This window comes from Xenopus tropicalis, chromosome 5, assembly GCF_000004195.4.
Source record: "Xenopus tropicalis strain Nigerian chromosome 5, UCB_Xtro_10.0, whole genome shotgun sequence".
Taxonomy (NCBI): Eukaryota; Metazoa; Chordata; class Amphibia; order Anura; family Pipidae; genus Xenopus; species Xenopus tropicalis.
In genome coordinates, this window is record NC_030681.2 from 68745184 (window position 1) to 68757799 (window position 12616).

At 34.2% G+C, this 12616-nt stretch overlaps 1 protein-coding gene across 9 annotated transcripts in view; it reads left to right on the plus strand.

Annotated features, from left to right (window-relative positions):
• Positions 1 to 12616, plus strand: part of lama2 (laminin subunit alpha 2) — a 337794-nt gene that overhangs the window by 110544 nt on the left and 214634 nt on the right. For all 9 annotated transcript variants that reach the window (XM_018094209.2, XM_018094212.2, XM_018094210.2 and 6 more), the window contains exon 4: positions 5115 to 5357. In XM_018094209.2, the coding sequence (XP_017949698.2) occupies positions 5115 to 5357 (243 nt within the window). The remainder of the gene's footprint in view (positions 1 to 5114; positions 5358 to 12616) is intronic.

Genomic DNA, 12616 nt, shown 5'->3' on the forward strand with positions numbered 1-12616 from the left:
GAATCATTGGAATGGTTAGGTAAAGCCGAATAAACAATCCCCAAATGTGCTTAAACATTTATATAGTGTTATCAAAAACATTTATTGGTAGTTTTGACAACAAAGTTTAAAATCCACCCAGTGGTATACAGAATGCTATAAAAGCATATCTATATTAATGCTATACCAAGGGCTGGCCACCCATAATCGTCACACCAAAATCTTTATCTCAAAGAAAGAAAACTAACTAACTCTTCTACTGAAAAAAAGTTCTTTAAAAAGATGACTGTAAAATTCTGATGTGAGTTGGCACATAATGTTCTTAAACTATCTAAATGTATAATATATTTATTGGTTTTGCCTGCTCCAGTGGGTAGTGAAACAGAGAAAAAAGAAAATCTGTAAATATTAATGTAATACCTTCAACAGAAAAAGTCCAACAAGATAATTTGTCTTCTCTTCTGAGACAAACGCTATAAGGTAATGATGTGCTTGCGTTTCATTATTCATGTATGTCACATAAGAGAAGAGTGACAGGATGAAAGAAAATGTAGAAAGGGAACAGGAGACATGTGATAGAAAAAAATCAGAAATCTGTGGCTGATGGTTCTGGTCAGGTCTGTGCTGAATGCTAATTAGTTTAAGTTCTGTAGCAACCCAGCTACCTGATGTTCTGTGCTGTGGCCTATAATTTTATTTTCAGAAAAGTATTGATATTGGCTTTTGTCCTAGGTATTGAGCCAATTTACTCAGGCAGATTTCTCAAACATTCTAGAAATGGAAAAGCAATTGCGGCTGGAAATTATGTAGGTCAAACAATGGAATACAGATAATATAACTGTGGGTTTAAAAGGACAGGAAAGAACATTGCTATTGTATAAATGTGAGAGATGGGAGCAAGCAAGTCATGGTAAAACATGTTTAAGGAAAATTATACCCCTGATCATTGAGGATCTATATAAAAATATATATCACATAAAATAGGCAATTAAAAAAATCATTTTCATATAATTGAAACCGGTATTATATTTTTCTAATCATATGTGCCATTCAATTAAGAAAAGTTGGGATTCAAAGTTCTGCAAACATGCTAGGCTACTTCAGCAATTCAATGGACAGAGTCATAACTTTTACTGTTATGGTTTTACTTCATCTGACCCATGAAGGCCACCCTGATTGCACACTCATCAAGGACATATATACATACATGTTAGGTTACATCAGGCAATGAATAAACAGAAGGTTTGCATTACTGCAACACTTGTTTCTGTTAGTCACATTTTCTTTTCTGCTCATTTCTATGCAGAACAAAATAAAATGGTGACTAGCCCTCAGTTTCTTTTATATTGCCAAAGCTTGCATGAAATGTCTCAGATTACAAACTATAAGTTCTTGTTAAGTGCACTACCTTCTGTCAATTTCATGTCATACAGTCTTGTACTCTTGGTATATAGCTGCCCAGCAAAATGTTAGTTGCCACCATTGAACTCTGGAGCAGCAAAAATGGGATATCTAAAGTGGTGAATAGCCACTAAGCATTTAGCAGTCCGATAGACGACTGCAGAAAGAAGGATTTTACCTGTCTGAATGCATAAAGGCAACTTTTTGATGGAAGGGGAATACTCATCTTCGGCTAGGGCCCAGTAATTCATGTGAAAGCAAAGTGTACCATTACATCAAAGAATGACATTCTTGATAATTCTTTTGTTCCTTACTTTACAGCAACACTTTCACCCATAGCATCCCACAGATACTTTATAAGCAACAAGAACCCTAAAAATGATTGGTTGTTTAATGAGCCTGCTGCCATATACAGTATAAAGCAGTTAATGCTGTTTTGAAAAATACTACAGTGGGTGATTCAGCACCATATTTTACAGAATATAAAGAGTAAAATTAGTCTGTAAGGCAGTGGAGCCTTTTGTCTGCAGAATCTAACAATATCTTCCAATATGGAAGTATCATATGGAAATGTAAGAATACCCTGTCCATACTTTGTTTCTTGAGCCCAAAATGTCAAATAGAACAAATGGGTAGAGGAGCATTCTATTTCTGGGGGGAGATATGTATAAGGATACTGGATAGAATAGGGAGTATGCTGTAGTGGGCAGGGTACTATTTGAATACACTTACTAGAATGTCATATCCTGCAACTCTATATTCTCTTGCCATAAGCATGCCTTGTGGCCCACATTTTGAGTCTTCCTGTTAACAATACTATCGCCCTTTCTAAAAGCTATGGAAAACCACTGGATGTTATTTCTGCTTTTTTATCTTTTCGCACTGCTCTTTGATACACCAACAAATGATGTGTCTGGCCACTACTCAATATGTGCTAATATAATTCAGTTATTATACTGACAGATAAGTAGGGCACTAAGAATAAGAACTAGGAATATTGCTATTCATTTGAGTGTTAAAGGAGAAGGAAAAGCTATTAAAGGGTTAATCTCAAGCTGCAGGCATACCTTCAGTTGTCTCAATAGTGCCCTTAAGTTTCCCCATATTTCTCCCGTTCAGATGATCAGAAGCCTCATAGGAAAAAAACCCGCTGAACTCTGCAAAGAAAGTTCCCATTATGCCTCGCTCCTGCACCAAGACCAGTGTACATGCTCAGTTTGTAAGACCATGAGGAAGCTTCCTGCTGATTGGCTCAGATCACACATTCCTAAGGGGGGGAGGGAGTTCTTAGCATTCTTGAGGGAGGGGGGAGCAGGAGAGGGGAAAGGGGAGAGAGGAGAGAGCTGTGTGTCTCTGGCACAGGAAAACAAAGAGACAACAAATCCTGTTTCTTTTGAAAGAGAACTCAGTGCAGCATTACTGCGAGTGCTTATGTCTGTATTTACATAGACCTTTCTGATAAAGCTTACTTAATTTTTGCCTTTCCTTCTCCTTTAATATTTTCAAAGGATGAATAAAACCACATAATAATGTTTAAGTGGACCTTAATCTTTTTAAGGTGTAATAATTCATATTCTAATGTTAGGAGTTCATGGGGTAAAAACAACTGAAGTGCTATTAGTTTGAATGCTTATAACCAGGTGGAATAAAAAACAGACATCAGTGTGTCCATTGAATTGCAGGAATATGGCTATAAGATTAGTTTTAACAGTCAATCAAATGTTAAATTATAGTAGCTATTTAGAAACAAAGTACTCTTGGTTTGGGCATGTAAAACACACCGTTTATGAAGAAAATGTTGCAATAACTAAATACCTTCATGTCTGGGATGTAATTTAAACATTTTTTTTCATGGAAATAGGGCTAAGGAACCATGAATAAAACTGTCTGCCAGCGCTGTTTTCATAATGACTATAATTAGCAAAGTAATTTACTCTTTTTTGGTATCTTTATGATTAGCTGTGTGTGTAGTACCATAACGGCTTGTAGAAATGCAATTGCAAATCCTTTACCGCCACTTGTAGAAACAGGAAGTTCAAAGTTTAAGTACAAAGCACATTTTTAGTAATATTGCTGTGCATTTACTGCCACTATTTATTGTAAATTGATTAAAACTTTAATTCCCACTGGTGATACCAACTGCGAACAACCGATTTGCATGAATTTAAAACTAAACAACTAACAGACTGATAAGAGGGCTAGTCCAAGCCATTATTACAAGTAGGAGCATATCAATAAACAACAGAAATTAAATCCAGTTATCCACAAATCCATGACCATAATCTGAAATCCACCCAAATAAAATGTAATTTATTGAAAGAAAATGTGAGAATTGTTTCATTATATATTAATGAAATGGTTCAAATAATTGTTGTAAAGTTGTAAACTGCTAAGGCTAAAGCAGAATCTGTCTATATCTATCTATCTATCTATCTATCTGTCTGTCTCTACGCTACTTTTCCTGATGTAGAAGTAGCCAGCTTTCCCCCCAACCAAAGCTCCAGTTATTTCTGCACACTTCTGTGATTCTCCCTCTTAACAGGTCTGTAAAAATGGTAGAGGCTTGGTTGGAGAATAGCTAAATACTTCTAGAATATTTCAGCTGTACATATAGTCAGCCAAACCATGAAATAACCATTTCTATTCAATTATGCTGTTTCTAGATAAAATGATAAGCAACATAACATAAATTTTACTTAGAAATACATTTTCTTTCTTTTTTGTATTTGTATTTTGATTATTTATGAAATAATCATGAAAAGGTTCACAGTTAAATTAAAAAGAAATGCAATTTTCAGTTGGCTAATGTTTGTATGTGAAATGTTATTTTGATGTTATCAGTTTACCAGTTAATCACTTGGAAATCAAGTTGTTAAAAGCCTCTAACAACTCTCACTTTTTGCTGCCGCATAATGAAGGGTCAGTAAGGTTACTTTTTAGAGAGAAAAACTTGTGGACACACTGTATTAAAGAGTAAATGGGCATTTTTTGCATAATAAAAATCTACTTTTGGCTCAAATATAGCCATAATGTTATGGGAATGCAAATGTAAATATTGATCATATTGGGATTTTCTAGGTTGTTTTGTCACCATGAATTTAATTCTTTCTTTTCATCTTTTTTTCAAAGTACTTTTTTTTAAAAAAAATTCTTTATTTTTCTTTTAACATGAAATGGGAGGGGGTACAGAAGGAAAATGGGGGGGAGGGGGTAAAGGTAGACATATATGATTGTTCACAATAAGCTTGAGGCATACACTGACAGCAAGTCATTACTGTTAGGTGCAAGTACATTTTCACTTTATCACTTTATTAGAGCATACAGTGTACATTTTTTAATCGAAGTCAAATTATACCTTTACCTGTGCTTTAATTTGATTGGGGGAGGCTTTATGTTCACTGGGTTGGTGCCAGTTTATTATGAGTAGCTTTAATGGCTTAGTTTTAAAGTACTTTTTAAGGGGTGCATGGGATCCATTATTTCGGAATGTTACCAAATCCTTTGAGATTTGGCTGGTTACACATTTTCAACTTCTGTGTTTATATGACGAATCTTGGCTAAATCCTAAACTGAATCCTGTATTTGGTGCATCCTCACTTTTTATCTCAAATGTATGCGACACTCTACATACACCGTATAGGTAAAAAATGTAAAATATCAAAGTACAGTAGGGCCTCAATAATACATGTGACAACTATGTAAATGATATTTATTCTTTATCTTTTGTATTTCAGGTGTTCCAGATTGCTTATATTATTATCAAAGCTGCCAATTCCCCTCGTCCCGGTAACTGGATTTTAGAGAGATCTCTTGATGGTGTGAATTTCAAGCCCTGGCAATATTACGCCATTACAGAAAGTGAATGCCTGACAAGGTATAAAGTCAAACCACAACCTGCACAGGCTTCCTTCGCTAAGGATGATGAAGTCATATGCACCTCCCATTATTCGAAAATTCACCCACTGGAAAACGGAGAGGTAAACAGTTGCGCCAACAGAATGTATAAAAACTTTCCCATACGGTCATCCATTTAGCAGTTGTTTGTGACAGCAGAAACCTACAATTAGCAATGCAGGGATGGGTGTGAGTGAACTGAATTAGATTTAAATCATGATTCCAAAACTGCTTCGTCACTTAGTTCTCATTTAAATTGGCACTAAAACATTGATCATGGTTTATTTATACTTTCACTATACTTTATAGTTTGCAGTTCTCTGGGGTTCAGTCCCTTTTGCTGCATTGGTAGATTATTTATAAGTGGAGTTGTTGTAACCATGGTTTTAAAATGAGAATTTTATGTCATGATTTTTAAATCAGAAAGATATGTCCAAGTTTTTAAAGAACTGGTTATAACTTCTTGGGGGGAATTCTTTATATTGCAGTGCAGTTTTGCAAGGGATCTTTTTTTTCATACAGGAAGAACCAGAGCCCACACCTTTAGGCCTGAAGAATCAAACTTTTAATAGAAGCAGTGAAAATAATATGCATATCTAGTGGGTAACATTTAATGGGGTTAAACTTGATGGGTTTCTGTCTTTTGCAACCAAAATAACCTACGTAATATATTTCAAATGGATTTTGCCATTTACCTCAATATTAAGATTTCTATTACACCATTCAATATACAAAACAGGATTACAGTAGAATGTAGAATTGTAATGCCTTTCAGGCAAATGAAGCTGAAGTCTGATGTTGCAATGTATTAAGTTAGTTGGCACTAAATGAATTTAGTTTTATTTGTTTAGGCTGGTGTAACATGATAACTAATATTATATGGTTGCTGAAAAAGAAACCTTTACAAGAAATGTATTCATATTAGGTTACAATACTTAAAGCAGTCTCAGTTGCATTGCAAAGTCTATTAAATCAAGTATAATTGTAACTGATAGATATGCTGTGCTGAAGAATACTGTTAAGTGTAAAACTTCAACTAAAGAAGTATAATAGTTACTATATTATTCACAGCAATTTCTGAGGTAGTTTTGTGTGCACTACTTTTAAATAATGTTTTCCCTTTTGCCTAATGTTTCATAATATTAGCTTTTTGTATGTTTGATATGATCCAGCCTATAACTAACAAGGTTTGTTTTTGTTCCAATGGGAAATAATTTAGGTTAATTTTTTAAAATATATATAAGGTGCATGCTTAGCACTACCAATGCTATGTCTCTAAAGAAATAAAAAACAGAGTAACCCTCCCCTTGGTTCACCCTAGTGCTATCAACTATTTTTCATGCAGACAGCATCTTTTTCAGTCTTAGTAATTAATGGCGGATGCAATGTGAGACTATGTGAGACTGTGGAATATATCCCCACATTCTAATTCTCTGGTTTGCTGGGGGCAAATTTAGTAGAATTTCTAAACTTGATTGCTTAACGCTTAGACTGTTGTAGTCTAGCTTGAGGCCTGTGAGCCATTGTAATAAAGGGGTGAATCTTTATGTATTTTAATAGGGTTAATAATACTATTGTTTTTTAATTAACAGTTAAATATTAATACATATATGCAGGGCCAATAATTAAACCTTCTGATGTACTGTTAGTGGGCAGTTACTTGTGAACTTGTGAAAATAGTGAATTAAATAAATCATAGTAAAAATAGATTTACTTAACTTCATATTAAGTGTTTACAGAGAGAGCCAGTTCTGCATCAATTAAACAGACATTGTTGAGCCCAATAACCTCTGGCGCACAAACTTCAGGTTCCCTAAGAACCAAGTGATGATCCAAATGTCCTGGCACCCATTCACGGGTCAGTTGCAGCATGTATACACTGTAATGCCAAATAAATGTTTTTGTTGTTTGAAGCATTTTGTTTGTAATATTAAATACAGACCAAAAATGAGTAATGTAATATATTATGTGGTAATGTACCAACAAGTTGGATAGTGATAGTATCGTCTCGGTGTGCATTAAAAATGGGTCTATGCTCTTATGCATTCCATTGTAATGCAGTGCTGCTGTGACTTTGTGAAACTTGCTTCAGAATTTATCTTAATACATAAATACTTTTTTCATGTTCAAGTAATTTGAAAATTGGCATCTAGGCTTCTGTTTACTCATCTCTTAGGCTAGCTGAATCCTTTTGAGAGTTGTCAAGTTTTGTATAAACAATAGTTTGAAAAGGATTATTGTTATATTCACACCCATTGACTATAATCCAAATAACAAATTTATATTCCAAATGAATCATTTCTAGAAACACATGATAAAAGTGCATTCTATTTAACTGTGCGTAGAGCATTTTGTATGAACTTTCGCAATATATTTTGCTAAATAAGGAAAGCAAGAAATCAACTTGAATTAAGACAATATTGAATATGTTATGAATTGAAAAAGTATGAATGACATAAAATATGAAATGAAAGAACACAAAAAACATGAATATTGTGTGGTTTATATATTTTTCACAAATCTTTGTATAGTATGTCGGCAAGTCGACCGATATCGCAGGAAGCTGCTGATATCCACCGACTCGCCAAACGGACCAGTTTGAAAATTTTGATCGGGCGCCATATAAGGCGCCTGACCAAAATCTCCCTTCAGCGCTTAATCGGCAGAAGGAGGTAGAAATCCTATTGTTTCTACCTCCTTACCTGCCGATTCAGCCCTGAATGGTGTGTGGCGGATCTGGCGATGTTTCATGCGACGGTCGCACAAAACATCGTCAGATCACCACGTGTATGGCCAGCTTTATAGACAGATTTATCAAAATGGGAGATTAGAGCTCATCACAGAAAAATTCACCAACTTACTATTCATTCCCATTGGATTTTTAGAAGCTGGTGTTGATGTTTAGTCAAGTGGTAAATGTTCTTGTGGCATTGATGTAACTGGTCATGTTTCATATGTGTAAGATAATAGTGATGAGCAATTTTTTTCACCAGGCATGGATTTGCTTCAGAATTCAGTGTGAGGTAGCCAAATTTCCCAAATGGGACAGATTCGTTCATCTCTATAGGACAGCTCTGTTTGTGGTTACAGGCCTGAAATGGCTTATTGTCAGGATGAAAATGTTAAGATTCGACCTTCACCCATGGTTCCTTTTTTAGGGTTAAGCTACTTTTTCCCAGGCTTGTTATACATCTATTCATAAATAAATATATATTTCTGCAAATTAGCAATACTATACTCAGAGGGGCTGTATAACTTTACTACTTCTTACACTCTTGACATTTAGACTTTCTAAGACTGAAGTGCAAAATATTTTAATTTAATGAATAATAATTCCCAAATCTTACATTACTCTTTTAATTAGAAAATGAACGGATCAAGTCTCAGGAGATCAGGGGCATAACAAAAATTGTTCTTATACAAGCTAATAATTAACATAAAAAAATTGGAGGAAATGTTCTCTCATTGTATATTAGAAGCAGAAAAGTTTTTTTTTTTGCAGAGATATAAAGATATAAAGTATATACTGTTCTCCTGCCAAATAAAATTGCTCAATAATATATATATTCTATTAAAGAGTTATATACCTATACTCTATAGAGTGATATAATCTGATACTAGATGATTGTTACGTTGCGACATCATGCTTTTTGTTTGCAAATGGTTGTTTTGTGCATGTTTTCCTGCACTGCTGTGTCTGTCTTTTCTTTTTTTGCAAATCACAGTGAAATGCCAATTGCGCACAAAAATTTACAAATGAGATTGTAGTTTGCAGGAGCATATCCTTTGTGCGTGTTTGTTGTGTGCAAATATAGTGGCAATTTTCACTTTGCAAATATAAATTCACAATTTGCAAAATCAGTTTAGTGAATATTTTTGCCACCACCAAAGTTGGGACATAACTCGGACGCAGAGTGTGTGCATTAATATTTACAATTTGTGAATGTTCTACTTAAAAAGCTTTTATTTACATTTACACTGTGAATAAAAATTCACAATTATGTTTGCACATTAAACAATGCCGGATTTGTGATCATGGTGCCCCAAGAAGGTATGTGGTAGCAAAAAACCTGAGAGAGTTTGATCCGATTTTGAGAGTCAGATTTTATCTGATCTTGTCATGCAACAGCACACAATAGCACAAGATTGTGTAGGATCCTACAAAGTCTGATCTCCATAAGCTGTAATGTGAAGTTGGATCAGATAAAGTCAGATGTTGTGTTTTATTCCTGCATCTCCTTCCGACAGTCAATTTCAATAAGAAAAGAAAGTCTCAGACACCATCAGATTTTACTTTGTTGGATAAAGATGCATCATGGTCACATTAAAAAAAAGAGCGTGGTTATGTCCCAAAAAGTTGCAAATTGCTCTTTAACGGTGTAACCTATTGATAATAAATATTACATGTAGAGATATTTATTCATTTCAGAAAATAAATCTGTGGGCATATTTCGTTATGATTTAACCTAACATCGCATAGAAAACAATTATTAAAATCTTGTTATTTTGCATTTCTTTTCAGATTCCAAATGAACTAGCATTTGTTTGAACATTTTTAGCTTTTAAGATTAAGTAAATAACACTCCACAATCTGCCACTGAATTAAAAAAAAGAGCTTTATTTGTTTTGCTAAGGATTTGCTTTTTTCTTTTTTTTAAGATCTGAACATGTGAAATAATGACAATAAATGATGTGTTTGATGATTGTCTAGTAAAAAATGATGCTGGACTTATATATCATTTTCCTAAGCAATAATGACTTGTATACTGGTATCTGAGGGGAAACATATTTGCACAAAGCTATAGTTTTGAATGCCACATCACAATGACATTATTTTGAAATGCCATTTTGCACCAATTATGGATGTACATTGCACACAGAATATTAATACTACAGTATACACTGTGTCTGTGTAAATGTTATTTTTATTTTGGAATCAGTGTTTTTGGTCAGCTACAAGGATATCAGGGACAGATGTCTATATAATGTAGTTTACTTTTCAAATCAATGATATCTTTTCCATACGTCGTAATTTTTTCATACTCATCTTAAAAGTGGAAGAATGCTAAGAAGCTGAGATTACATGATACATACTGGGTTGAAAAAAGACCAATGTTCATCAAGTTCAACACCTCCAAATAAACAACCCCAGTGCACATTATATATATATATATATATATATATATATATATATATATATATATATATATATATATATATATATATATATACATTCTTAAACAGACCTATCTATACGGTCACATATATAAATTATATATACCAATATCAATACCAGCTAACTGTAGATCTTACGATCACAGTAGCCTTGAATATTTTGCTTGTTTAGGTTTTGCCATCACAGCACCACCTGGCAGGGCATTCCACAACCTCAACATGGAGAAACCACCTACGCTGCTTCAAATGAAAGTTTAGTTCCTCATGTCTAAAGGGGTGGCCCTGGGTGTGTTGGTGGAAACACCAAATTATTATTAGCAAAAACCGAGATAGTACTTTGAATGCCTACCTTATGGTCATTGATAAACAAGTTAAAAAGGAAAGGGCCAAGGACAGACCCCTGTGGTACTGTTGCTTCACTAACAATACTTACAAAATGGAACAATTTTTAAATGGATGACTTTGTAATCTGTATATTAGCCAGTTCAATATCCAAGTACCAACATTATGTACCAGGACAAAATTCCTTAATTTAACCAGTAACCTTGTGTGTGGTACTGAATCAAATGCTTTAAAAAGTAGATCCATTCCAGAGTCTATATTACTGCTGTCCTCCATATAAGAGTCGATTAGAGTCTGGCAAGATCTATAGTATTTAGCGATGAGTTAATCAGTCCGGTTTTGCTTTGCTGAAAAATTAGCGAAACTGCAAAAATTTGCGAAATGTCGAAGAATTCAAGAAATGCGGCTATCATGCTTTTTTTTAATGCGCAACACTATATTTTTATTGAGGGGTATAGTTTTCCTTTAAGAAGCAAGGTCCAGCAGAGTGTGCCAGCACATTTTGAAACAATAAAAAATTTATTTTTGTCTTAATACATATATATGTATATATACTAACACACACACATATGTATCATGACTTCAAGTTGCAACAAAACAGTTACTGCATGTTTAAGTGTGAAAAATAAGTTAGTTCTGGAAATGTTGATTTTTACATCCCTTTCAAACCAGGTAAAAAAATTCAATAAATCCACCCGTTCTGTTTTCAGGGGAAAAACAGATGGAGCAATTTTAACAGTGTACAAAAATAAAGTGGAAATCTATTGCAATTTGTCATTCCAACATAACATTGGGACAGGAAGGTGACACAGGCAAGCAAAGTAATAATGTTGAACAGTGGCCCCATTAAGAACTCAGCTGAAGGGTATAGTTGTCAACGGCACAACAATATTTGCTAAACAGTTCATTAGGCTGACATTTCTTTAAATTCTTTGGGGAACAACAGAGTTAGTAAAAGTGTGACAAGCACAGCCCATGACATTTCACCAGAAATTGAAAACATGGCATTTAAAGCAGATCAGTCCTCATTAATGCTACCCAAGGAACAGGCTCCTGTTGTTGCCTTTAATTTACTGAGCCAGTGAGGCATCTATTAGATATGCTGTTATATGAGATTCTGGCACAAGAAGAATTATACACTTGACTTTCTATCTGAAACATTTTTGGAACCAGCAAAGTTCTGCAGATTATTATTCTTTGTAGTATTTGAATGCTTAAATAATGTTTAGTAGTGCTAACTGCAGGCTGCCTGCTGTTGTAGAGAATTTAAGGAAACTGAGCAAATATACAATTGATTACCTAGCAAAGCCTTTCATGTTAGTTCTCATTGTATTTTTGCACCTCTACTGCTACTGTCAAATTATAGTATCTTTAAATTTTAAAGGTGCTTATTTAGGATTCTGGAAAGCATATATAGTTTCTGATTATTTAGAGGGTATCAAGTATAGGCAGTAAATCTATTCTGAGCTGTGGAAGAAAAAAGCTGCATGCTGATGAAAGTATCACAGGGCAATTACTAGTCTAACAAACTTTATTCAGTATCATCAAATCATATAAGGAATGTGTTTAAAGAACTTTTACCCGTGTGATGACTTCTAAATTGATAAAGCATAACACATTGTAAGGCTGCCATTTTTAAATGTTCACCACTCAGCTTTTGCCCTTACTAAGTCAAAATAGTGGGTATGCATCAGTTCCCCTTAGAATTATCTTGTAACTTAAATGGGCCTCTGATGCTGTGTTTTCTGCATATTCCATAGCATGTAATATTTATGCAACTGGTCATTTTATTTTCATTATCAAGGCCTTATGCCTCACAGCCTTT